At 38.0% G+C, this 12,533-nt stretch overlaps 1 protein-coding gene across 5 annotated transcripts in view; it reads left to right on the forward strand.

The window, feature by feature from the left end:
- Positions 1 to 12,533, forward strand: part of Ggnbp2 (gametogenetin binding protein 2) — a 34,972-nt gene that overhangs the window by 3,777 nt on the left and 18,662 nt on the right. For 4 of the 5 annotated variants that reach the window (XM_013152103.3, XM_013152104.3, XM_003469584.5 and 1 more), the window contains exons 3-5: positions 5,386 to 5,466; positions 6,844 to 7,097; positions 9,870 to 9,968. In XM_013152103.3, the coding sequence (XP_013007557.1) occupies positions 5,386 to 5,466; positions 6,844 to 7,097; positions 9,870 to 9,968 (434 nt within the window). The remainder of the gene's footprint in view (positions 1 to 5,385; positions 5,467 to 6,843; positions 7,098 to 9,869; positions 9,969 to 12,533) is intronic. The other variant, XM_023564989.2, reaches the window with a different exon arrangement.

Here is a 12,533-nt window from a genome sequence, read left to right on the forward strand (position 1 = left end):
TTTTATCGGTACTGGGGATCGAACTCACAACTGCCTGCTTGCAAGGCGGGTGCTTATGCCGCTGAGCTAAATCCTCAGCCCCCATAATATATACTCCTTATAAAATCTTGAGAAATAACCATATAACAAAGAAAAGAAAGTATCCTTAATCTTGTCCCCTAGAGATTAGTCATAATTGGTTTAATTCCAGTCATAGATACACACATAGCTGCAGAATTGTTTTCTATAACATCTTATGTCCTCCTTTTTTCACTAAATGTAATATTGAGAATGTTTCCTCATTTTATTTTAGAAGGAGCTGTGTTATCCAGGTCGATCTTAAACTCCAGGGCTCGGAATCCTGGTGATCCTCCTGCCAAGTGCTGGGACGACTGGCGTGGGTCACTGTAGTAGGCTTATCAACCCAGCCACTCTACTCCCTTATTGGGGAGTGAACTCAGGCCCTCACATGTGCCAGGCAGATGTTCCATCACTGATGCATCTATATCCCTTTTTAAACTTCTTATTTTGTGAGTGTTGCCGAGTTGCCCAGGTTGGCTAGAATTTGACATGGTCCTGCTTCAGCCTCTTGAGTGCTGGGAGTATTGGCCTGAGCCAACACAGCTGGCTGGTTTTTTGTTTTTTGTTTTTTTTTTTTTTTTTTTTTTGGTACTAAGGGTTGAACTCATGACCTTGTGCTTGCCAAGCAGGCTGTTATGCCGCTGCACTAAATCCCTGGTCCACATACTTGTTTCTTTCCCTGACTTGCTCTTAAATTTTTTTTTGTTTTTGAGAGTAGTAGTGAGTATTGAGCCAGGGTCTTCACACTGAATTGCACCCTCAGCCCTTTTGTATATTTTATTTTGAGATAGATTCTCACAACATTGCTAAATTGCCCAGGCTGGGCCTGAATCTGCTGTCCTATCACCTCAGCGTCGGAGAGTGTTCCTTCTACATTTTTAGTGGTCATGTAATACTATGTTGTATGACATCTATTAATGTAATTACCCTTTCATTATTGGACATAGAGAAAATTAAAGTTTTTTGCTGTAATACTGTAACGAGTATAAATATGAGTTAAATATGTGCTTTAAATTTGTTTTTCTCAGGTTTTTGGAGATAGAATTACTGGAGGAAGAATAACAGTGCTTTGAAAAATTCTTGATACATATTGTCAAATTGCTACAGTATTTCTGGAACACAGTTTACCCTTCTAATTCAAATGTATCTGAGTGGACTAAAAACTGATAAAATTTTTAACTGCCTAAGACTTTAAAAGATAATAAATAAATGTTAGCATATTTACTTGGTGATTAGATGTTTAGCATTTGTTACAAGTTTAGTATTTGATGTTTTCCTTCAGTTCTTTTCTTTCTTTCTTTCTTTCTTTCTTTTTTTTTTTTTTTTTTTGTGCTGGTGCTCAAACTCACGACCTCATGCTTGCCAACCTCAGTTCTTTTCTCTATTTAATATTTAATTTTACCAGAAGTGATAGATGTTACAAATAGCAAAGCAGATGAAATAAAAGTAAAGTTAAAGTGACAAATAGTTTGATAATAATTTTGATAAATACAAATTTAATGTTGTTAAAACTTACGAGAATGAGCTAAAAGCAGATTTTTTTTTGTGGTCAGGAGAAACCAGGACAGATACTTAAAAGTGAAAGTGGGTGATGGATTCAATAAACTTTATGAAGCTGTAATTGCAGCACGATGACTCGTTCTATTTTTGGTTAGCTGCGGACAGGCAACCTCATCCTGCAGCTGAACATAGTGATTCCTTTGTGATACCACTCCTGAATACCTAACAGGACTGTCTGCCTGTAGGTAACCGAGGGATTTAGGATTAAGTCAAAGAAGTGGTTTTTAAAAACAGGAGACAAATAGTGCTAGTAGCCTGTTTGCCTTCCTTATTTTTTATTGTCTTCTCTTAAACAGCATGCAGTGATTACCAGTTTTTAAAACATGGTCCTAAATGTTTGAAAGGCAAGGGCGGTGTGATTATTTAGGATAGAGTCTCTAGATAGAATGAGTAAGTTCAGAGGACAGTGTAGTATTGTCCAAGCCAGCGCAACCCAGGAAATACTAATAGCTTAGTGGTTGGTTGGATGGTTGGTTTTTTGGCAAACAAACTGGATTAGACCAAGAGGTCCTCTACCATGAGTTACATCCTCAGCTTTTTAATTTTGAGGTAGAGTCTGCCCAGGTTGGCCTCATACTTGGAATCCTTCTGCCTCAGCCTGTCGAGTAGCTGCAGTGTGACCACCACTCCTAGTTAATAGTTGACATGTATATAAGATGAAAATGAAATTGAAATAAGTTTGTTGTTTTTTTTTTTTTAACCAAGGATTGAACTCACGACCAGACGATTGCCAGGCAGGCGCTTATGCCGCTGAGCTAAATCCCCAGCCAAAATAAGTTTTTTAAAAAATCTTTTTAAAAGGATTCCTAAAGCAAGTGTTATTTATGTAATTGTGGCTTTAAAAAAGTCAACTCGGGTATGGTGGCATACCCTTGTGATCCCAGCACTCAGGAAGCTGAAGCAGGAGGATCACATGAGTTTAAGGCCGGCCTGTACTACACAGCAAGACCCTGTCTTTAAAAAAAAAATAGTAGGTCTTGATATTTTAGATGTGTTCTTTGACTTCTAAGTTGTAAAACAAGGGGTCAGGGATATAGCTCAGCGGCACAGCACCTGCCTGGCAAGTTTGAGATCATGAGTTTGATTCCCAGTACCAAATAAATAAATAAATTTTGAAACAAAAGATAAGAATAAAATAATCTTTAAAAAAAGAATAAAAATTCATTTATACTGTCAAACTTAAGGTCTCATCTAAGAACCAGGTTGAAGGAAGCCTATTTGAGGGGAGAGATTGAACCCAGTTTCAAGCATGGTAGGCAAGTGCTGTACCACTTGAGACACGCCTCTAGCCTGACAGTAAAATTTCTTGTGATGATTCAAAAAAGCATAATGTGAATTAATTGAGCTATTAACTATTTTGCTCAGTTCGAGTACAATATAAATTAAGATAGTTTGCTCATTTATTTCATTTATCCCCACCAGATTTATAGAGCTACATCATTATGCTAGTGGCAATACTGGTGGCTTCAGTTTTACTTGGTAGTGTTGCTAAAGCTAATTGAAAATGCTTAGAATAATACATATATAGTGTGAGTGAGGCTGTATTAAGTGTTATTGTTGTATCATTCTTTGAAAATATTAATGAGATTGAGAAGGAAAATTAGAAACAAATTCCTGGGATTGGTAAATCTAAAAATTAGATGACTGATTTTTGAAATAGTAAGATTTGAGAATAAATGTATATGTATCTGTGTTACATATTGAACTTCTAGAAGAGTCAAAGCTATTGAGATAGAGCCTTGTCTCTCAACCGGTCTGATTATAGATTTAGAAGCAAGAAATACTCACCCCCTAAATTTGGGAAAGATAGTGACACATAAAAACGAAATAATCATCCTACCAGCCCACTCTGTAGAGATAGCCCCATGTTTCTTTTTCTGCAAGATAAAATACACACATGTAAAAATTGGAGTCACTATACGTGCAGTTTTTGTTTTTGTTACACATAGTGAAGTCTTCAGGGTTAAGTTGCTCTTTGCATCATTGCCCTTCCACTTAAAAATCTGCTTTCCTACTTTTTCTGTCCAGTATTATTTCCTTTCCAAATCAAGGAATGATCTTAATTTCTTTTTGTTGTTAATGAGGCCTTGGTTTGTAGTTAGAACAAGAATGTTTTTAATCTTTTTTTGTCCTTTTTTTGGAGACAGGATCTTGCTGTGTAGTCCAGGCTGGGCTTTGATTTCACTGTGTAAACCAAGCTGGCCTCAAACTTTCAGTGATCCTCCTGCCTCAGCCTCCTAAATGCTTGGATTACAGGCATGCTCCACAACTCCTGCCTTAAATGTTTCACTTCTCACGTAGAGGGAAGAGAATGGTCACTTCAATTAAAGAAGCAGGTGTTGACAGGTTTCTTGCCTGCAATCCTAGGTAGTCAGGAGGCTGATGCAGGAGGACTGCAAATTTGAGGTCAGTGGAGGCAATTTAGTGAGACTGTTTTAAAAAGACTGGGGATGTAGCTCAGTGAGAGGACCTGGGTTCCCTACCTAGTAGTACACTACAAATCCAAAAACAAAGTAGGTCTTTATGGATGTAATTGGAGACAGGAGGGGTCTTTTTAAGACCACATTCACCCAGGTGGTGTTTTGTTTTATTTTTTGCCTCAGACAGGTGCCCATCTGATGTCACTCTGGGTATCTAGGAGTTTGAGGTCAGTTGTCTGAAAGTAGTTGTTCTAGCACAATATTTTGCTCCCTTTAATGTTGTTTCAGTTAAGATGTGGGTGAATTACTTAATTTCATTGTTTTGGGGTTATACTTGTTTCACATTACAGTTTTGGAATTGAGATGCATGTTTGTTTAGATAGGGTTTTATTATGTAGTTCAGGCACCTTGAACTCATGGTGAGCCTCCTGCCTCAGTTTACCAAGTGTTAGGATTACAGGCGTGCATCACCCTTCTTGACTGGAATGCTGCTTTAAATGTGATGACGTCTTACCGCTAAAATGGTTCTTTGTGATACACAACTATAGTTCTTAAGATTTGTGACATTACAGGTCATGTGTATCTTTTTTGTTCATAATTAGAGCAAATGGCATGTGCTAGATAATATCCTGAGAAAATGCATGGGTTTTTTTTGGTAGTAGTACTGAGGATTGAGTCCAGGACCTCAGATATGCTAGACAAGTACTCTTTCATTGAGCTATATCCCCAGCCTCATATATCTATGTGTATGTGTGTGTGTGTATGTGTGTATAAATGTATATGTATTTATTTATTTTGAGCCAGGACTCAAACTTGGGATGTCACACTTACCAAGCAGGCGATGTGCCACTTAGCTATACTGGTCCAATATAGATATTTTTAAGGACAGAAGATCTATGCCATAATTATGAGGAATTAACTAAAACTATAAGGGTATTCGATTTATTATATGCCATTGTTAGATATTGCAAGAAATACTTCAAAATGCAACTTAATTCTTAACACTTTTCTGTGAAGCAGATATTAGAAATTACTACTTTATCATGTTTTTTTTGTTTTGCACATGAGGAAATTAACAATTAGGCAGGGTAACTTACCCAGAGTTAGGACAACTGTGTTAACTGACAGTTTGGATTAAACTTACATCTGTCTTGCTTCAGGGTCCTTGCCTGACTGTGACTGTAGCATTCTGATTTTAGAACTCTGTATACTGTGGTTGTATTGTTCATAGTTTTTTTGGGGGGGAAGGAGGAAATCTGGCTCAGTCCTGGAGTTTATTAAACAAGCTGTAAAAGGTATTAGAAGAGGATAAAATATTTTATTTTTGTTCTGTTTGCATTTTAAGATGGTGATGGAATTTCCTGACAATGTGTTAAGTTTCGATGGGCATCAGAATAATGGTGCACAGCTAAAGCAGTTCATTCAGGTAATAGTTTTTAAAATCACTGTTTTTAGATGTGTGTCTGTATTAAAAGAATCATTTAAAATTTGGACATAAGATTTTGTTTTAACATAAGATTCCCTAGGTATTAAGATTGCTCTGAAATTGCTTTCATTTTTACTGTTGCTGTGGTGAATATAGTTATGTACCTGATTTATGGATCTGGCATGTGGTGTTGTGTGAACATCTCATATGTCCATAAGGCTCTGATTTCACCAGACCATTTTTCTTGGCTTTTAAAGATAAGGTATGCCACTTTTTATTAAGAATGTGTTGTGGGCTGTGGATGTATTTCAGTGATAGAGTGTTTGCCTAGCACTTGTGAGGCCCCAGATTCAGTCTTCTGCACCTCAAAAAACAAAAGTGTGCTATTAGGTTTCTTCTATGTGACAGATTTGTTCAATTAAAGATATTATATATTATGAACTTTATAATTTTTATTTCATTTCTGAGGAATGATACTTAAGTATATAATAGAAGGTAACTTGTTAGTTTACTTCAGAACTCTCTTTCTGCCATTAGAAAAAACTAAATAAAAAGTTACTGTTGGTAATTATCTTACTTTCCCATCTGTTTTTAGTAAATCTGGAAGTCTTAATTGTAGTGTAACTTTAATGCTATCAAGTAGAGGTTTTGCCCATTTCGCTACAGCTGTGGTTTTTTTTTAAAAATCATTTTTCTAGCTTGTCATAACCAACAGAAAACATTGATACACAGATGAATTGTTGGTTGCAGGTTCTCACATATGTAAGAAAGGCCTTGTTCTCTCCCACTAAACCATAGCTTCTGCCCATGCCTGCAAGTTGAGAACTGCTGCTGTTCATGATCTTCATCCTACTTTGACTCCTGTTGCTAAACAGTAGTGTTAAAAAAGAAAAGAAGCCGGGTGTGATGGTGCACGCCTGTAATCCCAGCATGGGAGGCTGAAGCAGGAGGATTGTTATGAGTTTGAGACCAGCCTGGGCTACATAATGAGTTCAAGATCTGCCTGAACTGCATAGTATGACCCTGTCTCAAAAAAAAACAAAAAAAGTTGAAAATACATGGTAAAGCCACACTGCATCTTTAGTTTTAAGTGCTAGTACTAGACATAGTGAACAAGACCTGAATTTCCAGATGCAGGGCTTCATCTTGCTGTGCTGGGACACACACTACTTATCCTGGTATCCTAAGGAGACTGTGTGGATCCAGCCGAGTGCAGCATGGATGAGGTGGACTACTTTGCCTTCGTGACTTAGTCATGACTAGAAATGGCAGGTACTGCCCAGGTTGTACTAACAGCACTAGGGTAGGAACCAGCATTAGTGAGACAGTAATCTTATGTTGTAAGAGTCTTCATTTTTCTTTCCTTGTTTTTCTCAGCGACATAGTATGCTTAAACAACAGGATCTCAGTATTGCCATGGTGGTAACATCACGTGAAGTCTTGAGCGCGCTTTCTCAGCTTGTTCCGTGTGTTGGTTGTCGCCGCAGTGTGGAGCGCCTCTTTTCCCAGCTTGTAGAGTCTGGAAATCCTGCCCTTGAGCCCCTGACAGTAGGGCCGAAAGGGGTCCTATCTGTAACTCGAAGCTGCATGACTGATGCAAAGAAGCTTTATACATTATTTTATGTACATGGGTAAGTATAATCAATTAGGGGAAATGGTTTTGTTAATTTTTAACCAACTTAGCATCACTGTTTTGTTTTTTCCTTCCTAAATTTGGCTAGGGCAAAAATTGAGTAAATTTCGGTAGTTTTGTTTGCTTGTTTATTTGTCTTTTATTTTTTTGAGACATAGTCTCACTGTATAGTGTTCAGGCTGTACTTGAACTCATGTAGTCGAGGCTGACCTTGAACTCAGCAATTCTCCTGCCTCAGCCTCCTGAGTGCTGGAATTGCAGGCATGTACCACCACACCTGATTTAATAGTTTATTGAGTAACTTTCAGTTTCTGCTTTGATGTAGAGAAGGATATACCAAACAAATATATAACTCATCAAGTATGAATTACAAAGAAAAACCAGTAAAAGGATAGAGAATTAGTCAAATTAGGTGGTCAGGGAAAGCTCTTTTCATAAATGACATTGAATATGGGCTTGAATGGAGTGAGTGAAGGAACATGCTGATACCTGGGGAGGCAGAGATGGGCAGTAAGTAAAAAGTCGTGGAAGTGAGAATTTCCTTGGCATGTCTAGGAACAGCAAAGAAGCCATGGTGCCCACCCCACGTGAATGAAGGGAGCAGTGATGGAGTGCAGTCAGAAGTGTAATGCAAGGTCTGACCTTGTAGCACTTTGTAGGTCATTCTCTCTTTTGTGTTTACTCTGAGTGATGTGGGAAACTTGAGAAGGTTTTGAGGAGATGAGCAACAAATGGCCTGAAGTTTACCTTACTGTGACCTTGGTGTTGAGAGTAAAGGGCATGTGGGGAGATGTAAGGGTAGAGGTAAGAACAGCTTCAGGGACTGTCTCGTGACCTGTGGAAGAGGAGGTGAGTGCTTGGGCTAGAGTGTAGGATATGAAGATGATAAAAAAAAGGCAGGACTTTTGGTCAGATTGATTGGGGGAGAGAGCATCTGTGATAATGCTTAGATTTGTGGTCTAAAGGGCAGGCTGATGGTTTCTATGTAGTAAGATGGACAAGACTGAGAAGAACAATTTTTCAGAGCCCACTTTTGGATGTATTAAGTTTGAAGCACAGTTGCTTCCCCTTCCCTGTCTTTCCTCCCTTCTTCCTCTATCTCTTAGTTCGTTTTCTAATTGCAGAAGATCTATCTCCCTGTTTTCTACTACCTTTAATGTACTCTTTAAGTTGTTTATACTTTGGGCTTCTCCTGTAAGAGAAACTATGTGATTTTTTACACTTGAGTGTCTGATTTGTTTCTCCTAAACTTATGGTCTCAAGGTGCATCTGTTTTCCTATAAGTGACTCAAATTTATCCTTTGTTGAGACAGTAGTACTCCGCTGTACCTGATACAACATTTGCTTATCTGTTCATCTTTTATTGGGTGTATAGGCTGCTTCCAAGATTTAGCTGTTGTGAGTTGTGCTGCTATAAATATGGGTATGCACATATCACTGTAGTGTGTCTTTAACTCAGGAAGATACCTAGAAGGGCACTAGCTGGGTTGAATGGAATTTCTGTTTTTAGTTTTTTAGGAATCTCCATACTGTTTTCCATAGTGACTGTACTAGTTTACATTCCCACCAACGGTGTAGAAAGGTTCTTTTTTCTGTACAGCCTTATGAACATGTGTTGTTTTTTAATTTCTTGATGATGGCCATTCTTTCTAGAGTAAGATAGAATCTCAATGTTGTTTTAACTTGCGTTTCTCTAATGGCTAGAGATGTGGAATAGATTAAAAATCTATTTATTGACTATTTGTACTACTTCTAAGAAAAGTCTCTTTATTGCAGTTGCTCATTTTTTTGATTGAGTCATTTATTTGTAGTAGAGGAGTGTAATTATTTTTGAGTTCTTTATATATTCTAGATATTAATCCTTGTCCAAGGAGAAGATGGCAGGTTTTTTGTTTTGTTTTGTTTTGGTTTTTTGCCATTCTGTAGGTTTTCTCTTTACTCTGTTGATTATTTTCTTTGCTGTTTGGTCTATTTCTGTTCTATTTTAGAACATGGTGAGAGTACAAGTCTAGATTCAGTCTTAATCTCCTTTCTTCTTCTTCGTTTGTTTTTGAGCAGAGTCCTACTATATAGTGGTGGTTCAGGCTGGCCTTGAATTCACTGTGTAGCCCATGCTGGCCTCAAAATTAGGACAGTCCTCTTGTATCAGTATCCCCATGCCCAGCCTTGTTACCTGTGTTTTAAAGGGATTACTGTAGTTACTGAGTGAAGGCTAGAACGTAGAAGGTGGTAGCTTGGGACCATTTGGGAAGCTGCCTATTGTAGGGACCAAGGACTAAGGGTTGATGACAGTGATAAGGAATAGGGTTGTGGATATATTAAAAAGTTAGTTGATAGGCTTTGCTGATTGGTTGGGTAAAAGGGGTCTGTAAGCATTACATAGTCTGTATTTGAATAAAATTTCTGTTGCTCCTGATAAAGGATATTATGCATTTATATAAATGTGGGCAAAGAAATATGGTTACTAGTCACATAGCAGTCAGTTATAAAACATTGGCTTGCCAGATACACTGCTAATACAAATATGAGGCAGATGCTGTGTAGGACAAATACACTGAATGGAACAGGTTTCTGAAAGAAAGCTTTTGACAGAATGGAGCGAGAAAATGAGTGTATAGACTCTGGGGGTCAGAATGTGTTGATGAGACATTGTCAGGGTAGGTTTGCAATAATTAAAAAGTACACATCATACCTGGGGAGGATATAGAGATTTTTAAAATCTGAAAGAAAAGTGACTTAATTATATTTTTGTTGGTTTATTTTTTATTAGGTCCAAACTGAATGACATGATAGATGCTATTCCAAAAAGTAAGAAGAACAAGAGATGTCAGTTGCACTCCTTAGACACGCACAAGCCGAAACCCTTGGGGTAAGTAGAGTTGAATACCAAAGCACTTCATTGTTCTTACAGATGATAAATGTTGACCATACTTATTATTAAGGAGTAACTATATTACTAGTTTCAATGCATTAATTGGTTACTTTCTGACATAGGTCAAAATAAGTATGTCCCATAGTTCTCTATACCTTTTTAGATTGAGATTATTTGGGGTCTCTGTAGATTTTAAGGTTGTTTTTTCTTTCCTCTTATTTTAAACATGTTTAGAAATTTTTGTAGAATTTTAGGTAACAATAAGGTTTTCAAAGTAGTCATAGCATCTTTTGATCAGCTATAATGTGTAAATTATTTTCCTTATTTCTAGGTCTCCCTAATAATTTGTCAATGATTTAGAAAACAAACGCCTTGAATTAGTTATGTTGGAATGTATCTATGTAATTACCTTGCAGTTTTCTTCTTATTAGGTGCTATAGTGTAATGCTTCTTTTATCCCTGTCTGTAGCCACAGTGCCACAGTTGTCCTGTACAAAATTATTTGGGGGTGGGGATGACAGAGAGAAGCACTGGAATTTGAAGGGCATTTGTAAGAAATAACTTTTGTTTTGGAGAGAATGAGAATATAAAATTATACTTCTAGCCAGGTAAAGGGGCACACACCTATCCTAGCATTTGGGAAGCTGAGGCAGGAGAGTCTCGTTTGGGTGACTTACTGAAACTCAAAAATAAAAAAAGAGTGCTGAGGATGTAACTCAGTAGTGGAGCGCCCCTGTGTTTTATTCGCAGTAGTACCACCAAAAAGAAAAGAAAGCTGGGCATGGGAATGTGTGCCTATAATCATAGTGCTCTGAGAGGCTAGGGGAAGAGGGTGGCAAGTTTGAGTCTAACAAAACCCTTCTCAAGGTGAAAAACAAGGACCAGGGATTTAGCTCAGCAGCATAAGCGCCTGCCTTGCAAGCGCGAGGTCGTGAGTGTGATCCCTGGTACCAAGAAAAAAACAGTTCTATGAAAATGAAAAACAAAAAGGGCCAGGGGTGTACATCATTGCTGAGTCCCTAGGTTCAGTTCTCAGTATCAAAACAAACCGAATTACTGAATTAACTTGTTAATTTTTTTTTTTGTCTTTTTGTCTTTTTCTTTTTTATCGGTACCGGGGATTGAACTCACGACTGCCTGCTTGCAAGGCAGGCACTTATGCCACTAGGCTAAATCCCCAGCCCCAACTTGTTAATTTTGTAAAATCTTGGTGTCATTGATGCCTTTGTTCTATGATGTTTTTATCCCTACTGTAAGACCTACGTGAATAAGTGGTGGTAAAGTTCATAATCTCTCTAATAGGTTCTTTTTTTATACTAAGGAGCCAAAGCAAATTTTTAATTGCTTTTGGGTTTTTTGAGACAGTCTTGCTATGCGTTTTGTTTTAGTACCAGGGATCAAACTCAGGACTGTGTGCTTGCCAGGCAGACACTTATGCCGCTGAGCTAAATCCCCAGCCCTTTGCTCTGCATTTTAAACTGGCCTTGAACTCACTTATGTAGCTGAGGCTGGCCTCAAACTCGTGGCAGTTTTTTTTTTAAACTGGTACCAGGAATTGAACTCACGACCACGTGCTTGCAAGGCAGGCGCTTATTCCGCTGAGCTAAATCCCCAGCCCCACCAAAGCAAATTTAAAAAAAAAATTTTTTTTGTTGTTGTTGTCATGAAATATGTCAAATACAGGAAAGCAGAAAGAATATATGAAGAGAGACTTTTTTTTTTTTTTGTACCAGGACTTGACTTTACGACATTGTGTTTGCCAGGCAAGCAGGCATTGTGCCACTAAACTGTAACCCAGATCCAGGGAGACTTTTTTGAGATGAAGTCTTTCTGTGATGCCTAAGCTGGTAATTTTTTTTTTTTTTTCCTGAGCAGGTCTTGAATACATATGCTCAAGTGGTCCTCCCACCTCAGCCTCCACAGTAAAACGTAGAGACTGTATAAGACTCCTACGCCATGTGTTTACACTCAGGGTCAGTGGTTATCAAAATTTTCCACATCTTGCAAGGCGTGGTGGCTCACCTCCTGTAATTCCAGCACTTAGGAGACTGAGGCAGGAGGAATGGTTTGCAAGTTTGAGACTAGCCTGAGCTACAAAGTGAACCCAAGGCCAGCCTGAACTGCACCGGGAAAGACCCTGTCTCAAAATGATAAAGAAATTTTTTTTCCCCACATTTCTTTTAGTTATCTACCTTTTTCTGTGGTGAATTTTCAGTTATTTATTTATTTGGTTTCTAGAGACAGGGTCTCATTATGTAGCCCAGGCTAACTTTGTATTCCCTGTGTAGCCCAATTGGATCTTAAGTTTGCAGTGATCCTTGTGCCTCAGTTTTTTGAGTGCTGGGGTTATATGCCTGTGCCATCGCACCTGACATTTTCTTTCATAACCACAAGGCCATTATAAATTAACTATTAGAACCAGTACCCGTTGATGCTCAGATATACCCAATATTGTTAAAAACTGTCTGTTTACATTGGTTTGTTTGAATCAAAGTCCAAATCTAAATTTGGTATCTAAATGTAGGGATACTCTGTACAGTCTAAAGTAGTATTCTAAAGATA

Source organism: Cavia porcellus, unplaced genomic scaffold (genome assembly GCF_034190915.1).
Source record: "Cavia porcellus strain 051 isolate PalLab524CR breed Dunkin Hartley unplaced genomic scaffold, mCavPor4.1 scaffold_6, whole genome shotgun sequence".
In the NCBI taxonomy this organism is placed as follows: Eukaryota; Metazoa; Chordata; class Mammalia; order Rodentia; family Caviidae; genus Cavia; species Cavia porcellus.